Source organism: Halictus rubicundus, chromosome 11 (assembly GCF_050948215.1).
Source record: "Halictus rubicundus isolate RS-2024b chromosome 11, iyHalRubi1_principal, whole genome shotgun sequence".
Classification (NCBI taxonomy): domain Eukaryota; kingdom Metazoa; phylum Arthropoda; class Insecta; order Hymenoptera; family Halictidae; genus Halictus; species Halictus rubicundus.
Genome location: NC_135159.1, coordinates 1,889,674 through 1,907,106, shown reverse-complemented (window position 1 = coordinate 1,907,106; position 17,433 = coordinate 1,889,674). Strand labels below are relative to the sequence as shown.

Sequence of the window (17,433 nt, the reverse complement as noted above, 5' to 3'; positions counted from 1 at the left end):
TTTGTTCTTATCAAGGAACATTTAATATTAATTTACTTTGAGACGTGAACGAACGTGAAACGTAAGAAATGATAAATTCGTATTCATATATTTGTATACGAATCATATTGGCGGGAAAAGATTACCGACAGTCATTGCAGTTATGTGCGTTACCGATGGCGTAGTTGTCGCTAACTTACCATTCGACGCGCAATCGATAATAATCTAATCGACTTTCTTAAAAGAGCAGATAGGATAATTAGAATTTACATCCGATATGTTTATTCACGAACAGATACAATGAAAATCGATGAAACGCGCGTTTTAACATAAATTTTGTTTTCAATTTAAAGAATTAGAATAGAAACTTCTGGAACTGACGAATGCCATGTGTTGCGTTTATCCGCCAATAGGATAAGGACATTTGGACCGAGCTGTAGCCGGCTTATCTCTGATTGGTAATTCTGTATTGCGTGGGTCCATCCGATTGGTGGATGTTCCCGGATTCTTCTTGCTATAACACAGCGTCGTGGCTGATTGTATGACAGTCGGTTGGTCGGTGTTGAACAGTGTTGAAACAACGAAGCGTTGTGTTTGTCTCGGACCCGTATAATTCCGGTATTTTTTCTGCGATTATTCGTAAACTTTTTACGACAGCAATGAAAAAAGCGTTAATATTGGTGTCGGTCCTGTTTCTTCTGGCAGGTACGTTATACAGTAAAAGGATAATTATCGAGGAAGAACGTGTTCAGACTTACACGTTAACCGTAACGCAATAAAAATTTTCCTGTTCGTTGTTTAGGATTCGCTAGAGCAGAAGATCAAGTCGAAGAAAATGTTGGAACCGTCGAGAACGATTTGGGTGTCAGTCGGGAAGGATCTCGAACAGGTTATACAGAGTTTCTGTTTTCTTTTTTACTTTTCAATCTTGTTTTATTCGCCAACTTTTGATTGATATGCAGTTACTCGAAGTAAGTGTACGAATGGGGTCTTTATCTGGTAACAACAGTTGCGAGAAACGCCCCTTTCCCTTAATTATCCTAGACAAATTTAAATGGACCACTTGACTCGTGTTTACATGGTTCATGAACAATTAAATTGCTGTTTGTAGCCAATTTGAAACTAACTTTTTGCATTTATAATAATTGCTCGTGTGTCTTTTTAGACGATCAAGCAGTCCAGAGAGAAGAGGAAGCGATAAAGTTGGATGGATTAAATGTAGCACAAATGAAGGAACTGAGAGACAAGGCTGAAAAATTTGTGTTCCAGACCGAAGTCAATCGTATAATGAAACTAATTATTAATTCGCTGTACCGCAACAAAGATATATTCCTTAGAGAGCTGATATCCAATGCTTCCGATGCTTTGGATAAGATCAGATTATTATCCCTAACGGAGAAGAATGTCCTGGACAGTAATCCCGAGTTGGTGATCAGGATAAAATCCGACAAAGAAAACAAGATATTGAGTCTAACCGACTCTGGTATCGGTATGACAAAGAAGGAACTAATTAATAATCTGGGAACGATCGCAAAGTCTGGAACAGCCGAATTCTTGGGCAAAATGCAAGAGACTTCGAACACTCAGGATTTGAACGATATGATTGGTCAGTTTGGAGTAGGTTTCTACTCTGCTTTCCTAGTATCTAACACCGTGGTTGTCACATCCAAACACAACAACGACAAACAATACATTTGGCAGTCGGATAGCTCCAGCTACAGTATCGTTGAAGATCCAAGAGGGGATACTTTGAAGAGAGGAACAACAGTCAGGTACAGAAAATAACATTTTTTTTAATATCTTTGAGCCGAGTTAACACGCATACGCTATATACGCGGTATACCATGTACACCGATTTAGTAAAGTTTTTCAATGAACCTGATTGATTTGTGGTTGCAGCCTTCATCTGAAAGACGAAGCATTGGATTTCCTGGAAGAAGATACTATCAGAAACTTGGTGAAGAAGTACTCGCAATTCATCAACTTCCCCATATATCTGTGGAGCAGCAAAGTTATTCAAGTCGACGAAGAAGAAGACGACAATGAGAAACCCATAAAGGAAGACGAAAACAAGAAAGAAGAGTTGGCTGAAGATAAAGTATCAGACGAAGAAGACGACGCGAAGGTGGAGGATGCCGAAGAAGAAAAGAAGACGAAGAAAGTCGACAAAACCGTCTGGGATTGGGAATTGTTAAACGATTCGAAACCTATATGGACTATGAAACCATCGGAAGTCGAGGAGAAAGATTACAATGACTTTTACAAAGCGTTGACGAAAGACACTCAAGAACCTTTGGGAAAGATTCACTTTGTAGCAGAAGGCGAAGTCACCTTCAAATCGCTTCTTTTTATTCCGAAAGTTCAACCGGGAGATAGCTTCAATCGCTACGGCACCAAGTCCGATAACATTAAATTATACGTTAGGAGAGTGTTTATCACCGATAAATTCACCGACATGATGCCCAACTATTTGTCCTTCATTCGCGGTATCGTCGACAGCGATGACCTGCCGTTGAACGTATCTCGTGAAAACTTGCAACAACACAAGCTGATCAAGGTAATCAAAAAGAAACTGATCAGGAAAGTGCTAGACATGATCAAGAAGATTCCCAAAGAAGATTACGAGAAGTTCTGGAAAGAATACAGCACAAACATTAAACTGGGCGTGATCGAAGACGCCCAGAACAGGGCTAGACTGTCGAAACTGTTGCTCTTCCACTCATCTACTCAGAAAGGCACAACATCTCTGGCAGATTACGTCTCCCGCATGAAGCCCAGTCAGCAATACGTCTATTATATTGCAGGCTCTTCCGAAGAAGAGGTGAGAAAGTCTCCATTTGTCGAAAGACTGGATAAGAAGGGATACGAGGTCCTATATTTGACCGAAGCCGTCGACGAATACGCGATTTCAGCTCTTCCCGAATTCGACGGCAAGAAGTTCCAGAACGTGGCGAAAGAAGGTTTCTCTCTTGACGAGGGTGACAAAGCCAAGGAGAGAATGGAATATCTGAAGACAACGTTCGAGCCGTTGATCAAATGGTTGAACGACATTCTGAAAGATCATGTCGGCAAAGTTCAAGTCTCCGAGCGATTAACGGACTCTCCGTGCGCGTTGATCGCCAGTATGTTTGGCTGGACCGGAAACATGGAAAGACTCGCGATTTCGAACGCTCATCAGAAAAGCGACGACCCACAGAAAAATTATTACTTGAATCAAAAGAAGACGCTGGAGATCAATCCGAGGCATCCATTGATCAGGGAACTGCTGCGACGCGTGAACGCAGATACCGCCGATGAAACAGCAAAAGAAATTGCACTGATGATGTTCAGAACGGCTACTCTTCGGTCTGGATATATGCTCAGGGAAACTGCAACCTTTGCTCAGAGCGTCGAAGAACTCATGAGGAAAACTTTGAACATTCCTCTGGACGAACTACCGGAAGAAGAAGTAGACGAAGAAGACGAAATGCAAGACGAGGAATCTGCCTCGATGGATAACGAGGAGCTAGACTCCGAGTCGGAGAACATTATAGACATGGACGCGAGCGAGGAAGAGAGAGACGAGAAAAAGCACGAAGAACTGTAACCTATGAAAACTATATCGCATAAGTCCAACTTTGTCACTGTATAGGTAACTGTACAATGTATGGTTACACAGTGTTCGATTGCGTCGTGCGAAATCTTGACTATTGTCGTGACATTGCAATCGAAACTCTTGTAATTGTACAGAAAGGGGAAGAAGTGTTCTTCGATGCTTCTTTTGCAGCATTTAAAGTGTTTTGTAATGATAATGGCATTATTACAAAGACACAAATTCGAAGGGTACAATACTCCGCGTTTTAAGTTCATCCATAGTAATACGTCTACAATATTGCAGACACATCGTAGGCTACACCTTTGATAACGAATTATTGTTGTTACTACTACTATTATTATTATTACTATTATTATTGTAATTTATTTCATTCGACTTTCTCACTTTTTTTTATAGTGACCTAAAAGAAGGTTCATTCATCGAATATAATAAAACATAGCATGTTTGTGATGCGAATGAATGTGTTTGTATAAAAGGATATATTAAAAGATTACCGAAATGTCACACTATTGTTATGATTTTATACTTTACCATTTATTCTTTGTATTTGTTCTTATAGAGATCTTTTCCGTTTCAAAGTTTAGCGGACGTACGCGCGTAGTTAAGGTTTAAATAAAACGCGCGTATCACGCGTATCGACAATAACGATTGTACAAAAGATGGAGAAAATTTTGTTCTGCTTGCACGGTCCTTTCTTTGTATAAAAAATTTCTTAAGACTCAGTGCCACGCATTTGAAAGTACATTTTATACGTGATCTCAGAGTAATTTTATAATAATTCTGTTATATTTTGCATTTTTGTAGTCGGTAATTTCAAAACAATGTAAAATTATTCGTTTCCGGCATGGCTGTCGCTTTCGGGGACAGACCAATGGGAACGCTCGATTCTGTTGGAACCGGGACAAATGGCGTAGATATCCGAGCGCGGCCGAGCGCTCATTTCCGTTTTCGAATCCGACGTCACCTACTCTGAAAACCCGTGTGTTTTGTGTTTCTTTGGGGCCACGATGATTATCGCTAATTTAACGTAAGTATCATCACGTTTCCCGGATGAAATCGCGTAGATTGGATTCGGTGGAATTCGCGCGGTGTCGTTTGTAAAGGGAGACTGGTCACGAAACCGTGCGAATTCCTTTGTGTAAGTTTCCCACTGAACAGCGAACAGCTTACTCGCCATGCCGGTCTATAAAGCAGTCCTTCTTTTTCGGTCACGTTCAATTCGTCGAGAAACATCAGGATTAATCGAAACCGATTGTCTTTGATCCATTCGCGTGTCACAGACAGCCTTGACAAGATTGAATCTTCCGTCGAGAGATAAAGAACTCGCCGACGATATACAAATGATCACATATAAACAAAATAAATGGCGTCGGCATACTTCGACTCCCAATATGACAAATTTTCGATCATTCAGTATTTTTTTCAACCTTTTTCGATTCGTCTACGCGACACTCTACGTTAACGGAAGTGTAGTCGCTTACACGCGATAGAAATCATCTACTATATCGTTGCCGGAATTTATATTATATACATGTCGTGTATATTTTTTCGTTTTTTCTTTTTCTCACGTATTTGTTAACGAGTGGTTCTCTTTTACCATATTCTAATGCTCGGAGCACGCGACATAACTATACTAAATAGTTTAGTATATTTTGAACATTGTACTTTGTATCGGCTGTATTTCAAATGCACCTGTTAACGAACAAAATGTAGGATGTATATATACAAAAATTATTACTAAATTTTCTCTAAAATCAGCTTATTATTAAAATTCCTTTTAAATTAAACTAAACTTGAAAGTTTCCCTAAAATTAAGTTTACAATTAAATTATGACAAGGATTCCTCTAAAATGTGAGAAATATATGTGTATGTGCATATATTTTTTTTGTCATTGACGAATGGTATTTATTTCAGGTTGAAATTATTGAAATTGAAATCAGATTTCTTCAAGTTGTAAAAGTATTTAAAGCAAAACATTAAACAAACACTCTCACCTGTAGTTAATAAATAAGCAGAAAAAAGTTATAACACCGTACGAAAGACTTAAGCATTTAAGTAGTAACATTACGTCGTAAACCGAATCGTGATCAAAATGGGCATCCAAGATTTGCAAGTCTTTCTGGATAGCAACTACGTACAAGGAGGATCCGTACCAGTTGATCTGTTGAAAATCGCACGTACCAGTACGCAAAGGCAGCACAATCGTATCGGTAAAGCGCAGCAGTTGCATTCTGGAAAATTAAAGTTAGTTCTCGACGGAGAATGCTGTTTAGATAGATTATATGGCGGCTATTTCTCAGGTACACGTTTCTTCCTGTTCGCAATATTATTTTGCTACTGAACTAGTATTAACCAGCGATCTTTTTCCCTTCAGATTGGACTTGCGGAGGACAATGGAACCGAATGCTTCAGTTTCTGGCAGTCCTCATACAGAAAACAGAAATGTCAGGCTTGGAATTGGCTGTATTCTTCAATGGATGTTTCGAATCTCCCCGACGCGCGGATTGGATACAGAATCAACTACAAGTCAGGATTAAAGTGAACAACGTAAGCTATTTTTTTTATTTGTGCACTATACAACTCCTAGGACATTTACTCAATCCGAGATAATCATCTGTACAGGTATTGAAACACATTTCAATAAAAGGTACTCCACCGCCAAAAATTTGGTGGACTCCGCCTGTTTGTTTAAGAACCAGTCTGCGAATGGCTCTGAGACATTTAAACGTTACAGTTGTAAGTAAAACTGTTTAAAATATCTCATAACGTTATGTGTCTTGGCATTGTATTGTTTACCGTGTTGTTGAAACAGTTATGCAGTATGGACGACCATCATCAAGAAGTAATTGCTTATTGTCGAGAAAATAACTTCAACGGCTTGATTGCCGATGACGCGGAATACGCGGCATTCGATCCTCCACGATATTTTTCGTCGGAACAGCTGAAGCTGACGTACAAGGTATAGGCACGGGTCTTCAGATAATTGTTATTCGCGTAATTAGCGGAACGATTAAGCGAGATTATATTTTTCTTCAAGGACTCTCTCGACACAAAGGAATACATACTCCCCGAACTCTTAAAAGCATTGAACATACCATCCGATAGATTATGCTTGGTGGCTGCACTACTGGGAAATTATATCTTGACCGAACAGGATTTGACTGATTTTTATAAGAAACTGAACGTTAACGCCAACTTAAACAAAGCGAATACAGATAAAAATGAACTTACGATAAAAGCGATAGCCAATTTCGTCAAAGACCTTCCATCCGTTGAACTGGATGTGGTGGCGCAAAAAGTGTTTGGCACTTTGGCGGATCCAAGGTGTTCGAAACTGCGACAATCCGTTCAGTACTACATCAATGGAACGAAAGAAGGGTTCTTGCATTACAAACCAGTGAAACAGAACAGAGGTAAGAATTTTCGCTCTGATTCCGCGTGGTTGCTTCTATCGTCAGTCAGTCAGTCAGTCAGTCAGTCAGTCAGTTAGTTAGTTAGTCGGCCAGTCAGTCAGTTAGTTAGTTAGTCGGTCGGCCAGTCAGTCTTTCTCTCCAGTTAAATTCCTTAAGGTCGAGTAACGCGAAGCAAACAAACGTGTGTTCCAGTGCATAAATTGGACTCGAAGCAAAACGCGGTACAAACCCCAACGTCGAATTCAACTGAAACGCCGGCAACCTCGGATGCCGATTCGAATGTAGAGACGTCAAGGTTCGCGTCCGAAACTGTGGAGAGCGAACGCGAGAGTTTAAACGCGTACAAGCAAGCGACAGTGAACGCAAAGTCTGCTCCGCAAATTGTGATAGACCCGCCCGGTATTCAGGGTCATGGGGATGCCGATAATATTAGAGCGGAAGAAACGGAACAAAGTAAGAGAGAAAGCGAACGCGGTTGAACGATCGAACAACCGTGGTTAGCGTTTTTCCGTGTTTTTTTGTTTTGTTTTTCTAATCCGGTGAAACGTTGTTTAGGAAATGGACACGCTATAAACGGTACCCACAACCTTTTAATTAGTTCGTCGAGTTCGAGTAGCAGTTCTTCCGCCACTTCGCCATCCCACGCAACGGCCGATTCTGCTAGACAAGCTGAGAAGACGACTAGTATTCCTACCACTGTGCCAGAAGTGATGCGCACCGCGTCCGAGAGACACCAGAAAGGATTAATGTCTCCCCATATCTACCAGATTCTTATCGCCGGCGAGATTAAACTACCCGTCCTCTTGGAGGACGAGAATCATCGTGAATTCCCATCTATTCATCTGATTTACAGACCCGTTAGGCAGATGGTGTACGCGATATTGTTCAATCTGCATCATCGAATGTATTTAGCAGCTAAAAGTAAAGAGAAAGGTGGTAAGTATTGTAGAACGATCGTTCTCGATCTCGTTGAAGTCGTTGCTACGCTCTCTTGGTGTGTCTCCCGCAGACAGCGAAAAGATCGAAGTCCCGGACGTTGTGATAAAAGAGTGGGTATGGTCCAAATCGAATCCGTATCAGGTCCCAGAATTGGTCAAGGCGGAACAAATCGGTTGGGGCGTTCCCACGATTCAACGTTTGTGGTTTGGGTGAGAAACTTTTCTCTTGGTCGCATCTCGATCTTATTCTTACAATTACATGTTGATGCTTACCGTCCGTCGTACGACATTAAATCAACCGAACACGTAGAAAAATGATGCGTTACATCCTTCAGCACAGGTATAGATGATAAACGCCGCCGTCTAAGAGGATTCTTGACTTGCATGAGGTCCGACACTCCCCTCATGTTAAATACGACCTACGTACCCCAACACTTGCTGGTCATGGCTTGTGTCTTAAGGTAATTAACACAATCGAATGTTTCGCTTGTGGAGATTCGTGTTGGTTTAACGCAGCTTATTTCTCTTCCAGATATATCATGTCATTCTCAGATATAATCAAGATACTGCGTCGCCAGGAGCTAGACGCTTTCATCGCGCAAGCATTTTCACCTGAACTCATGAACGCTCAGTATTTACAAGATCTTCAGGTACCGAAGCTTACACCACACCTCGCATGCATCGTCAATTCCACCCAACAAATTACTAATCAACCTTATTTCCGTAGCTTCCTTTAGTGACATCCCGCGGAGTACAGCTAGCTACATTGTTTATGGCTGGCGTCGAAACTGCTCTCTTGGCTAACGATGCTTGTGGCGCACCAATTCCATGGTTAATGTGTTGCCCGTGGTTATATTTCGACGGTAAATTATTTCACCATACGTTAGCCCGTGCTACGATAGCGAAAAATCTGTTGGAACTCTGCAGTGGCCATATAGAACGTGTTGTGAAGGTAGAACGGATGAGGAAAGCCGTACTGGAGGGTATCAATGTTGTTTTTGCACGGCCGCCGATGCCTGTTGCCCCAGGTAATTGTCGATCAATTAATCTTTTCTTTTCTTTTTGTTACAGCCTTTTCCATCTTTTCTTTATCATTTTCCATTTTCGTGAACGTTCGTGAAAGAGCTCGATTTTTTCTTCCAAACACCTAGACGTGCCATGCACGCTCCTAGCGGTATGTTTTCGGATTGGAAGGAAAGTAAATTCAGTTCTGTTGCTTCGTGGTCGTCACACCTTGCTTAGCCCTCGAATCTCAAAGCTGATACATTTAGTTTGCGGTATTTTTACGTAACCGTAGATCTGTTTCCCCAGGTATTCGTGTGTCGGTGCCCCAAAATATTTTAGCCGCCAGTTGTACGCTCAACGACAGTTTGATGCGCGGCCGCGGAAACGCAACAATGCCTCAACGCGGATTAATGCGTCGACCTATACCGTCGCGCGGTGGCCAATTGGAGATTGCTGGAGTCGTGGTTGGTCAATGGGGTGCCAACTATGGACAACCCGGTCGTTTGCCTCAACCACTACAGGGTCATCCACGTGGACGACTCCCACCGCAGGTACATATGTAGATCCAAAAATTCCGAAACTTTTTCGCTTTCTTCAACGGTTAACAATTTATCATGTTCATAACATAGTTGCTTGAACCGACCGACATTGGGATTTGTACGATCTAAAAGAATTCAAAAAGTAATCCCTATGATAAGCTTTAACTTTACAATTTTTATTGTATTAGAATGATTACTTGATTACATTGCTTTGATTTTGTGGAGGATTTTTAGAGGACGATTGTTCGGCAGTGAACGTGTTGAGTTACGACATACGTTCTTGTTTTAGGTAACGTCGATCGGCGGTCTGAAATACGGTCTTCCACGTGGGTTCGCTCCCATGGGTCGATCAACGTTTCCGACACGGGGTAGCAACCGCACGCAAATAGCGGGACGCGGGAAAAAGACTCAAATGAAGGTAAACGATAGCTGGGCTATTACTATACAGGGTGTCCCACATAAATGGGAACACCTACATATATTTCGTATTTACAGTCCTATCAGAAAACTTCTAATGCTGAAGAAAAAAATTTGTTATGTCGTGTTTTTTAATGAAATTTCAAGGTCACCGATGTTTTTTTAAATAGAATAGTATATTTTAGTACGATAGCATGATAGACAATAAAAAACTGAATTTAGTGGATACCACCTTTTTGACCTTGAAATGACATTGAGCAAGAATAATCATGTTGAAGCGGATGAAATGTGGAAGTTTAAAACTTACGTGTTTCAGCAAAGATTGCGCGTTGTTTACGTCGGATTGACCTTTACATATCATAATAAATGTTCGAAATGTTGACCATCCTCATTTATGCAATCTTTTAATAAATAATCTGTAGGCATTGTCGATTTCCTGAGACGTAATTGAAGCACATGCTGCAGTAATCCTTTGCCGCATATCCTCTGGCGTTGTGGGTTTATCTTTGTACACAATACATTTTATCTTGCCCCATAGATAAAAGTCCTATGGTGTCAGATCCGGAGAACGGGCTGGCCATGGAATTGGTCCTCGTCGCCCAATCCAGCGTCCAGGATATTTCGTATTTAGCACCGTTCTAGCAACTTTAGAATAATGCGCTGGACAACCATCATGTTGAAACCACATGCGCTCCCGATCGAATAACGTAATTTCCTCTAAAAGGCCCGACAAATCCTGGCGTAAAAATGCAGCATACTTTATACCAGTAAGAGTTTCTTGTATAAAGTACGGGCCTACTATTTTACTGCATAAAATTCCGCACCATACGTTAACGGTCCACGGTCTTACGCTGTTTACTATCAAAACTATTTCGAACATTTATTATGATATGTAAAGGTCAACCCGACGTAAACAACGCGCAATCTTTGCTGAAACACGTAAGTTTTAAACTTCCACATTTCATCCGCTTCAACATGATTATTCATGCTCAAGGTCATTTCAAGGTCAAAAGGTGGTATCCACTAAATTCAGTTTTTTATTGTCTATCATGCTATCGAAAAAATATACTATTCCATTTAAAAAACATCGGTGACCTTGAAAACATTTTTTTCTTCACCATTATAATTGCCCCCTGCAATAGTGTCACTTTGTCCTCTGAAGTTTTCTGATAGGACTGTAAATACGAAAAATATTTAGGTGTTCCCATTTATGTGGGACGCCCTGTATGTATATGTACCTATGCATATATATGGAAAACATCGGAGGCACATTTCTATCTCGGTTGCAATGGTTCTTCTGTTTTCTATCAAAATTAGCAATGGCAAAACGCTATTAGTTTTACCGAACTCAATTTTCAGGCGACCGGGAAGAAGAAGACCACCGTGAAGAAGAGCAAAGAGTCCGAGAAGAAAGACAGCAGGGGACGAGGTAACGGTGTCGATGGGATAACCGATTACAAGTGAGTAAAATAGTAATTGTAATTGCTCCAATCTGTGCCAACCATGACGGGCCAATTATTTTCACGAGCATTGTCGTTGTTGTTGCGAACAGCGACACGATTCCGAACACGAACGCGACAAAGGACGTGGTGCCGCAGCCGCTGTCGGTGCCGGTGCCAGGCCAATTCGAAGATGCAGTCGAGAATTGCAAAGGAATAGAGAAAGGCCAGGGGGATGCGTCTCTCGTCGCTCCGATCGGTTCGGTTTCTCCGGTGGCTCCGGTGGCTCCGGTTGCTCCGGTTGCTCCAGTCGCTCCGGTTGCTCCGGTTGCTCCAGTCGCTCCGATCGCTCCGATCGCTCCGGTCGCCGCCAAGAATTAGGTATTTACATATATATATATAAACATATATATACATGACTTTTTATCGACTTTTAGACACTCCCGGATACGACTTAAGACTGCAATCAAAAATCTTATTATACGTGTAACGAGGTGATTGTGCGGCACATGACATTTGAACGCAATGTTTACAAGCTCGATTCATGTACATTGTTCGTTCTCCCTTTTACCGAGTAGACGCTACCGAGTAATGGGGAGAGGGGAGAGAGATCGTTGTTTCTCGCGAGTGTGTTCGAGACGCAGAGACGATACGTTTTCGCCTTAACGTAAGTCGCTATAATGCACAACACAGTGCCGGAGAGACTCCTCAAATGTCCGCGCGCAGAATCACTCGATAATGTCTAAAGCTCTGATGGGGCCAAAACTAATTAAACTAATATAAGAGACAATGCATCGGTTAACGATGTCAAGAGACTATGTAATACACACGTACACAGGATAGTGACCCGTTTCCGACGTACACAATACGATGTCCTCACTGCCAAAACGTACCATTCAATGCGTAAGATACAAACAAGCGAAACAAAGAAACAACAACAACTACAAACAACAACAAGATAAAAGAAAACGCGAAAGAAAGAAAAAAACAGTAAAAAGAATAAGAGAAAAACGGTTAGAAATAACGCAAGAAAAAAAAACGAAACGATGCAAGGATAAAATCGTGCTTGTGCTAGACGAGCGTCGTTTCAACCTACACCGCGCTCGAAAATCACCAATGGATTGAGAACTCGACTGATTAGTGTATGCGTGCGCTAATTTTACTAAACGAGAACAAGTCGTCGTCAGCTGCTAATAAGTATTTAATTCTTAAGAAGTGTGATTATTTTTTTTACAATGAAAATATATATTTTCCGGTATTATATGAAACGCTCGCATTGACGGTCTCAGTACTCTGATCAGCCGCGAACCGGATTGAAGACATGCAAACGACAAGTTTCACGAACATTGTTGTTTTACAATGGGGGACAGCATCGATGGGTGGTTTTCTCGTTCTCCGCGCGGACAACGAGAACACGCGTGATAGAATACTGAGACGTTCATTAGCAAATGGAGACTGATGCTTTTCATATAGGTAAAATATATATTTATATATGATTTAGATTAGAGGTTTCCGATATATAGCATAATATATCTGTGTAAGTTGTGAATGCTCGGCGAGCGAGTGCGCGCGTGACAAATATTCTATGTGTGAGTGAGAGAGAGAGAGAGAGAGAGAGCGTGCGTATTGGATTTTGACTGATTGTTTACTTGCGAATCGCTGTGCGGTTAGAGAGAATGAGAGAGGACGACAGAGGGGGAGAGAGAGAGAGCGCGAGAATGTGTGCGTGCGTGCGTGCGAAAGGACTACGAGTGAAATTATTTAGGGAAAAAATAACCACAAAAATGTATATAGAAGCGTGGGGATGTTGAAGAATGTTGGTACTGCGTGAACGCGCGCATCCGCGAAAATACAAATGTGAAGAGGAGGAGATTGGTGATTTTGTGCGCGCGCGTACACGCAGTCCCTACGAAATATATTTATTTGCTGTTGCGTCGAGGAGGCGAGAGGAATGCGTTGCGTTTGTTCGACTTCGGAACGAATTACCAATTTGTGCACGATAATTGTAATCGTGGTTTTTCGGGGCTTACCGCGAGAACATTAGAATCTAAGTAGTAGAAGAAAAAGAAGGGGCGCGAAGTTCTCTGAAAGAGTTTGCTCTCACGGTACGCTCTGGTTTTGCTTCGAAAATATGCTACAGTGCCGTCGCAAATTCGAAATTCTATTATCTGGGCCGTTTTCAAAATTCTAAATTTTGTTAACCCGAGGAAAGTGGGAGGTTGGGGGAAGGGTGAAAAGTTGAGCTTTTTTTGTAAAAATATTTTTAGAACGAGATCGTCGTTTCATTTTTTTTCTTTGCTTTTTGCACGTTGATGTTCGACAAAAAAAAGTGAAACTTTTAAAAGTTGTTTGCGCCCTCGTGTAGCATATTTTAAGAAATGTATATCCTTCGTTTAATTGTACATACGAATAGGATTACTTTAGAAGTGACACACACACGGTGTGATTGGTGTACATAAAAGCGCACCGTGTTGCGCGCTTGCCGTGAGAACGGGGATAGGGAATGATTATGTTGAAACATAAACAAAACAAGAAATACTATTTATAGCGTAGAATAGTCGGAGAGACTTTCTACCAAAGATCATTGATGAATGGATTTTATCCGTTAAGTATGATATGCGGAAACGTGTAAAAACGAGAAAAAAAACAAGACAGCACGACAGAACACGATTCTTAAAGAGGAAGGGAGGGAGGGAGAGAGAGAGAGAGAGAGAGCAGAGGTTTCGAGGCAAATAGAATGTGTCTTGAGCGCGCAGTACTAATTGAAAGGCGAGCAAGAGAGAACGAGCGAACGAGGGAAAGAGAGAGAAAACCATTTATTGAGATAATATAACGAGAGATAAGAATAAAAAATGTTATATTTTTGTAGATTTGTTATTGCGTAAAATGCATTAAGACAATGAGAAACTTTATATAATTTGAGTGGTGGTTAAACGAGTCTGAGAGAGAGAGAGCGAGAGAGAGAGAGAGAGAACGTTAAACAAGTAAGATCGCAGAGAAAAAGAGAGTGTGAAAGAGAAAGCGAGAGGGGGTAGAAGAATGAAAGTGCTTTAGCCGATGATGGTATGTTGAACATGTTTGACATCCGTGATTGATAAAAGAGAAGCAAGAAACAAACGAAAAATCTGATTAATTCTTCTGTGTCTCCGAAACTCTCGGAGGCTCCGAGTTGTTTGGCACATTAAAACATTTAATCGAAACAAGAAACTGTTAACGAATGCGAAATTGAAACCTGCAAAAGAAAAAAAAAAGAAGAAAATCAAGAAGAAGAAAAAGGACACGCGAACATCGTGTCAGCTTCGATACGAGAGCATATGCATATAGTAAACAGTTTTCCGAATGAAATTCTAAAAAAAAAATGGAAGATTGCTTCGCAGACGATTTTCGAATACTACACAGAATGCAAGAAAACGAGGTTCCGCGAACGAACAGCTGTGTTTGTTCACAGTTAAATCATTCGCTACTGTTCCACGATTTTCAATTGAACAAAAACGATACAGGCAAACACACACACACACACACACACACACACGCGCGCGTGTTGTTTTCTTACGTGTCTCTGCGTATGCGTGAGGAAATAGAATAATAAATCAAATACAAAGATTCGAGAAACAGAGGTCATCGTGTGGATCTTGTTCGAACGTTTAACCAAGAAATATGAAAATAGAATTAACGACGGCATAAATCGTACATCTAGAAGTCTTAGAGACACACCGTTTTCAGATCGAACAGAACGAACGAACGAACGTAAAACATATTCGAGAGTAAACGTAGAATGTAAAAACGCCCACTGTACGCTTTCGTGCAAAGCTAGAAGATTTTCTTTCCGAGGAACAAAACGAAACTAACAAAACAAAAAATATGTATATATAAAAGTCAAAACGGCGAAGACGAAACATATGAAGAAGAAAAGAAAAATAAAGTATGGCACAAACACACATGATGAGAACACGAGGAACGCAATCAACGCGATCAACGTGTGCGCAGACAAGGAATAATTTAATAATGATAATAATAATAATAAATAATAATAATGATAAGTAAATGAAGCGAACAAGCAATACATGGACATACATAATATAAAGGAAAACTGAGGAAATGTGAACGTATGAAAACAAGTGAAAAAAAGCTGTATCTCAGATCACGAAGTCCGCATTGAACAACAGAAAAGTATCGTAAAAAAAGAAAACCAAGGCAAACGGTAGCGTATGGCGAACGAAAATAAGAATTAACAGTATATGAGAAAGTTGCGTGGTAATACGATCGACGATCAAGAAAAGGACGAAAAGGCAAACAGCTTGTCTTGTCCCTGTCTGCCTGCTTGCCTGCCTGCCTGTCTGCCTGCCTGCCTTTCGTTGTAATAAGTTGGGGTACGATCAAAACGTGCGAGAAAAACACGTGAAATAAATGAAGCAAATGAAGTAAAAGTAAATGAATAATGGAAAAATAGGGGCCCACGAAAATCACCTAACCCGAGGAAAATAAACTCTCTTGTGTACTTTTAGAAGGTCAAGCCATTTTGCAAACGATCCGATTGCGTATAGTTGCTGTTGTGGTAACGAACGAACAGAGAAAAACGTGAATTATTGTACTTGGAAGTTTTAATGTGCCGCTAAACACTTTACGCGCTGTGTAACCATGCTAAAAACCGGTAACCCGGTACCCGGGATCCGGAACCGAACGCGATAGATAGAGAAACGCTTGTTGTACAGGTGAGAAACGAAAGAGACACACGGTGTGTCAATCAAAGAGGTAATTTTCTTTTTTTTTCCTTTACTTTTGCGATTATATTTTCCAAACGACCGTACTCTCTCGTTGCTCTTCGCACATTCAGTTTGTATTATTTTTTCCCGACGCTGTTACTCTTTCGTTCCGAGCAAATTCCATAACGGAAACGCGAATCGTTTCTCACCGGACGAACAATCGATTCGGCAATCAACAAATGTAAAACCGCGTTGCTGCTTCGCCGTTCGGTTCCGTCCTTTTGTTATTATTTACCTATTCGTTTACTTTCATTTTCTACTATTATAGTTAGTCGACTTTTTGTTCACCGTTTGATTTTGAAATCGCATTTGTGCTAGAAGTTCTTCGGTATTTTCGCGACGAATCACACAACTATAATATGTACATATACACATACATAGAAGGAATATATCTATGAAAAGAGAAAAATCGAGCGGATCGTTTAATTTCAATGATTTCTTTTCGAATGGTATTGCTGCTGCACTGCTGCACTGTCGCACTACTGCACTGCTGCGAGAAAAAGACAAAAACCACACAAAAAAAAAAAAGAAAAATATAAGATCGAAAGAAATAATAAAGAAGATGAGAAGGATATAGGAATAAAGTATGGCGACTTTGATGAGACGGTGCGTAAACGCGTTCGCGATTATTGTTTCGCCCGTAAACCTCCGTAGAAGCAAGCAACTAATGGGCATTAAAGAAAACATTCGATGTTTCTTCTGACTTCTCTTCTGAAAAAACGACGGATAAAAGGGACGGATGAGTCGTTACGTAATGCTCGGAACGCGCTACATTTTAAGTTTCTCATTCACCATAGTTTCTTCGCTTGCATACCTACCTATTAACGAGATATATTCAAAGTACGGTAGCAAAGACAGTAAAATAAATAAGAAAAATAAATAACTAAATATTAAAAAAAAAAAAACAAAACTATCCAATAAAGTGAAAAAAAAAAACAAAAAAAGACAACGTAACGAATTTAAAGGGAAATAACAAGAAAACATAACACTTATCGACGTAGTTGCAAACGTATGTGGGCCCCGTTCTTATATATTCTTATTAAATATTACTATACACACGTGCATATTCTGCTATTATTTTTTACGGCTAAACGAGAAAGGGAATGGCGACTCGATTATTAAACGATACAAAGTCCGTGCAGAGGATGTTGACCATTGTAATATGTATTGTTAGAATTTATAATCGTGGTACGTTTTATTAGTTTTCGTTTTCAGTGTCTCTCTCTCTTCTTTTCTTTGTTTTCCGCAATTACCTAAACAGAACAAAACAAAACAAAACAGCCGGGACAAAGCGATCGATTGATCCGTGCGTGTAAAGAAAAAAAAAAAACAAACAAACAAACA

The 17,433-nt window shown here is 40.5% G+C and overlaps 2 protein-coding genes and 1 long non-coding RNA gene across 4 annotated transcripts; 2 read left to right on the top strand and 1 right to left on the bottom strand.

Annotated features, from left to right (window-relative positions):
* The first annotated feature begins 503 nt into the window (after window positions 1-503).
* On the top strand, window positions 504-4,078 carry Gp93 (heat shock protein 90 Gp93). The gene is made up of 4 exons (XM_076797116.1): window positions 504-684; window positions 782-868; window positions 1,145-1,751; window positions 1,879-4,078. The coding sequence occupies exons 1-4, from the start codon at window positions 639-641 to the stop codon at window positions 3,563-3,565; spliced, it is 2,427 nt and encodes an 808-aa protein (XP_076653231.1). The 5' UTR covers window positions 504-638; the 3' UTR covers window positions 3,566-4,078.
* A 47-nt stretch (window positions 4,079-4,125) lies between these two features.
* LOC143359265 (constitutive coactivator of PPAR-gamma-like protein 1 homolog) lies at window positions 4,126-17,367 on the top strand. Of its 2 annotated transcripts, XM_076797099.1 has the most exons (17): window positions 4,126-4,601; window positions 5,490-5,875; window positions 5,950-6,122; window positions 6,198-6,311; window positions 6,388-6,534; window positions 6,613-6,988; window positions 7,181-7,441; window positions 7,544-7,924; window positions 7,998-8,136; window positions 8,262-8,387; window positions 8,459-8,576; window positions 8,654-8,954; window positions 9,238-9,482; window positions 9,760-9,888; window positions 11,247-11,347; window positions 11,440-11,707; window positions 11,764-17,367. In XM_076797099.1, the coding sequence occupies exons 2-16, from the start codon at window positions 5,668-5,670 to the stop codon at window positions 11,705-11,707; spliced, it is 3,087 nt and encodes a 1,028-aa protein (XP_076653214.1). In that variant the 5' UTR covers window positions 4,126-4,601; window positions 5,490-5,667; the 3' UTR covers window positions 11,764-17,367. The 2 variants fall into 2 exon arrangements, with proteins under 2 accessions (XP_076653214.1, XP_076653213.1); XM_076797098.1 differs by lacking the exon at window positions 4,126-4,601 and adding an exon at window positions 4,608-4,712 and having other exon boundaries at window positions 11,440-17,367.
* Window positions 9,996-10,729, bottom strand: LOC143359305 (uncharacterized). The gene is made up of 2 exons (XR_013083093.1): window positions 10,443-10,729; window positions 9,996-10,362 (listed from the first exon to the last, which is right to left on the bottom strand). It is a non-coding gene; the product is annotated as an uncharacterized LOC143359305 (long non-coding RNA).
* Window positions 17,368-17,433: the final 66 nt, after the last annotated feature.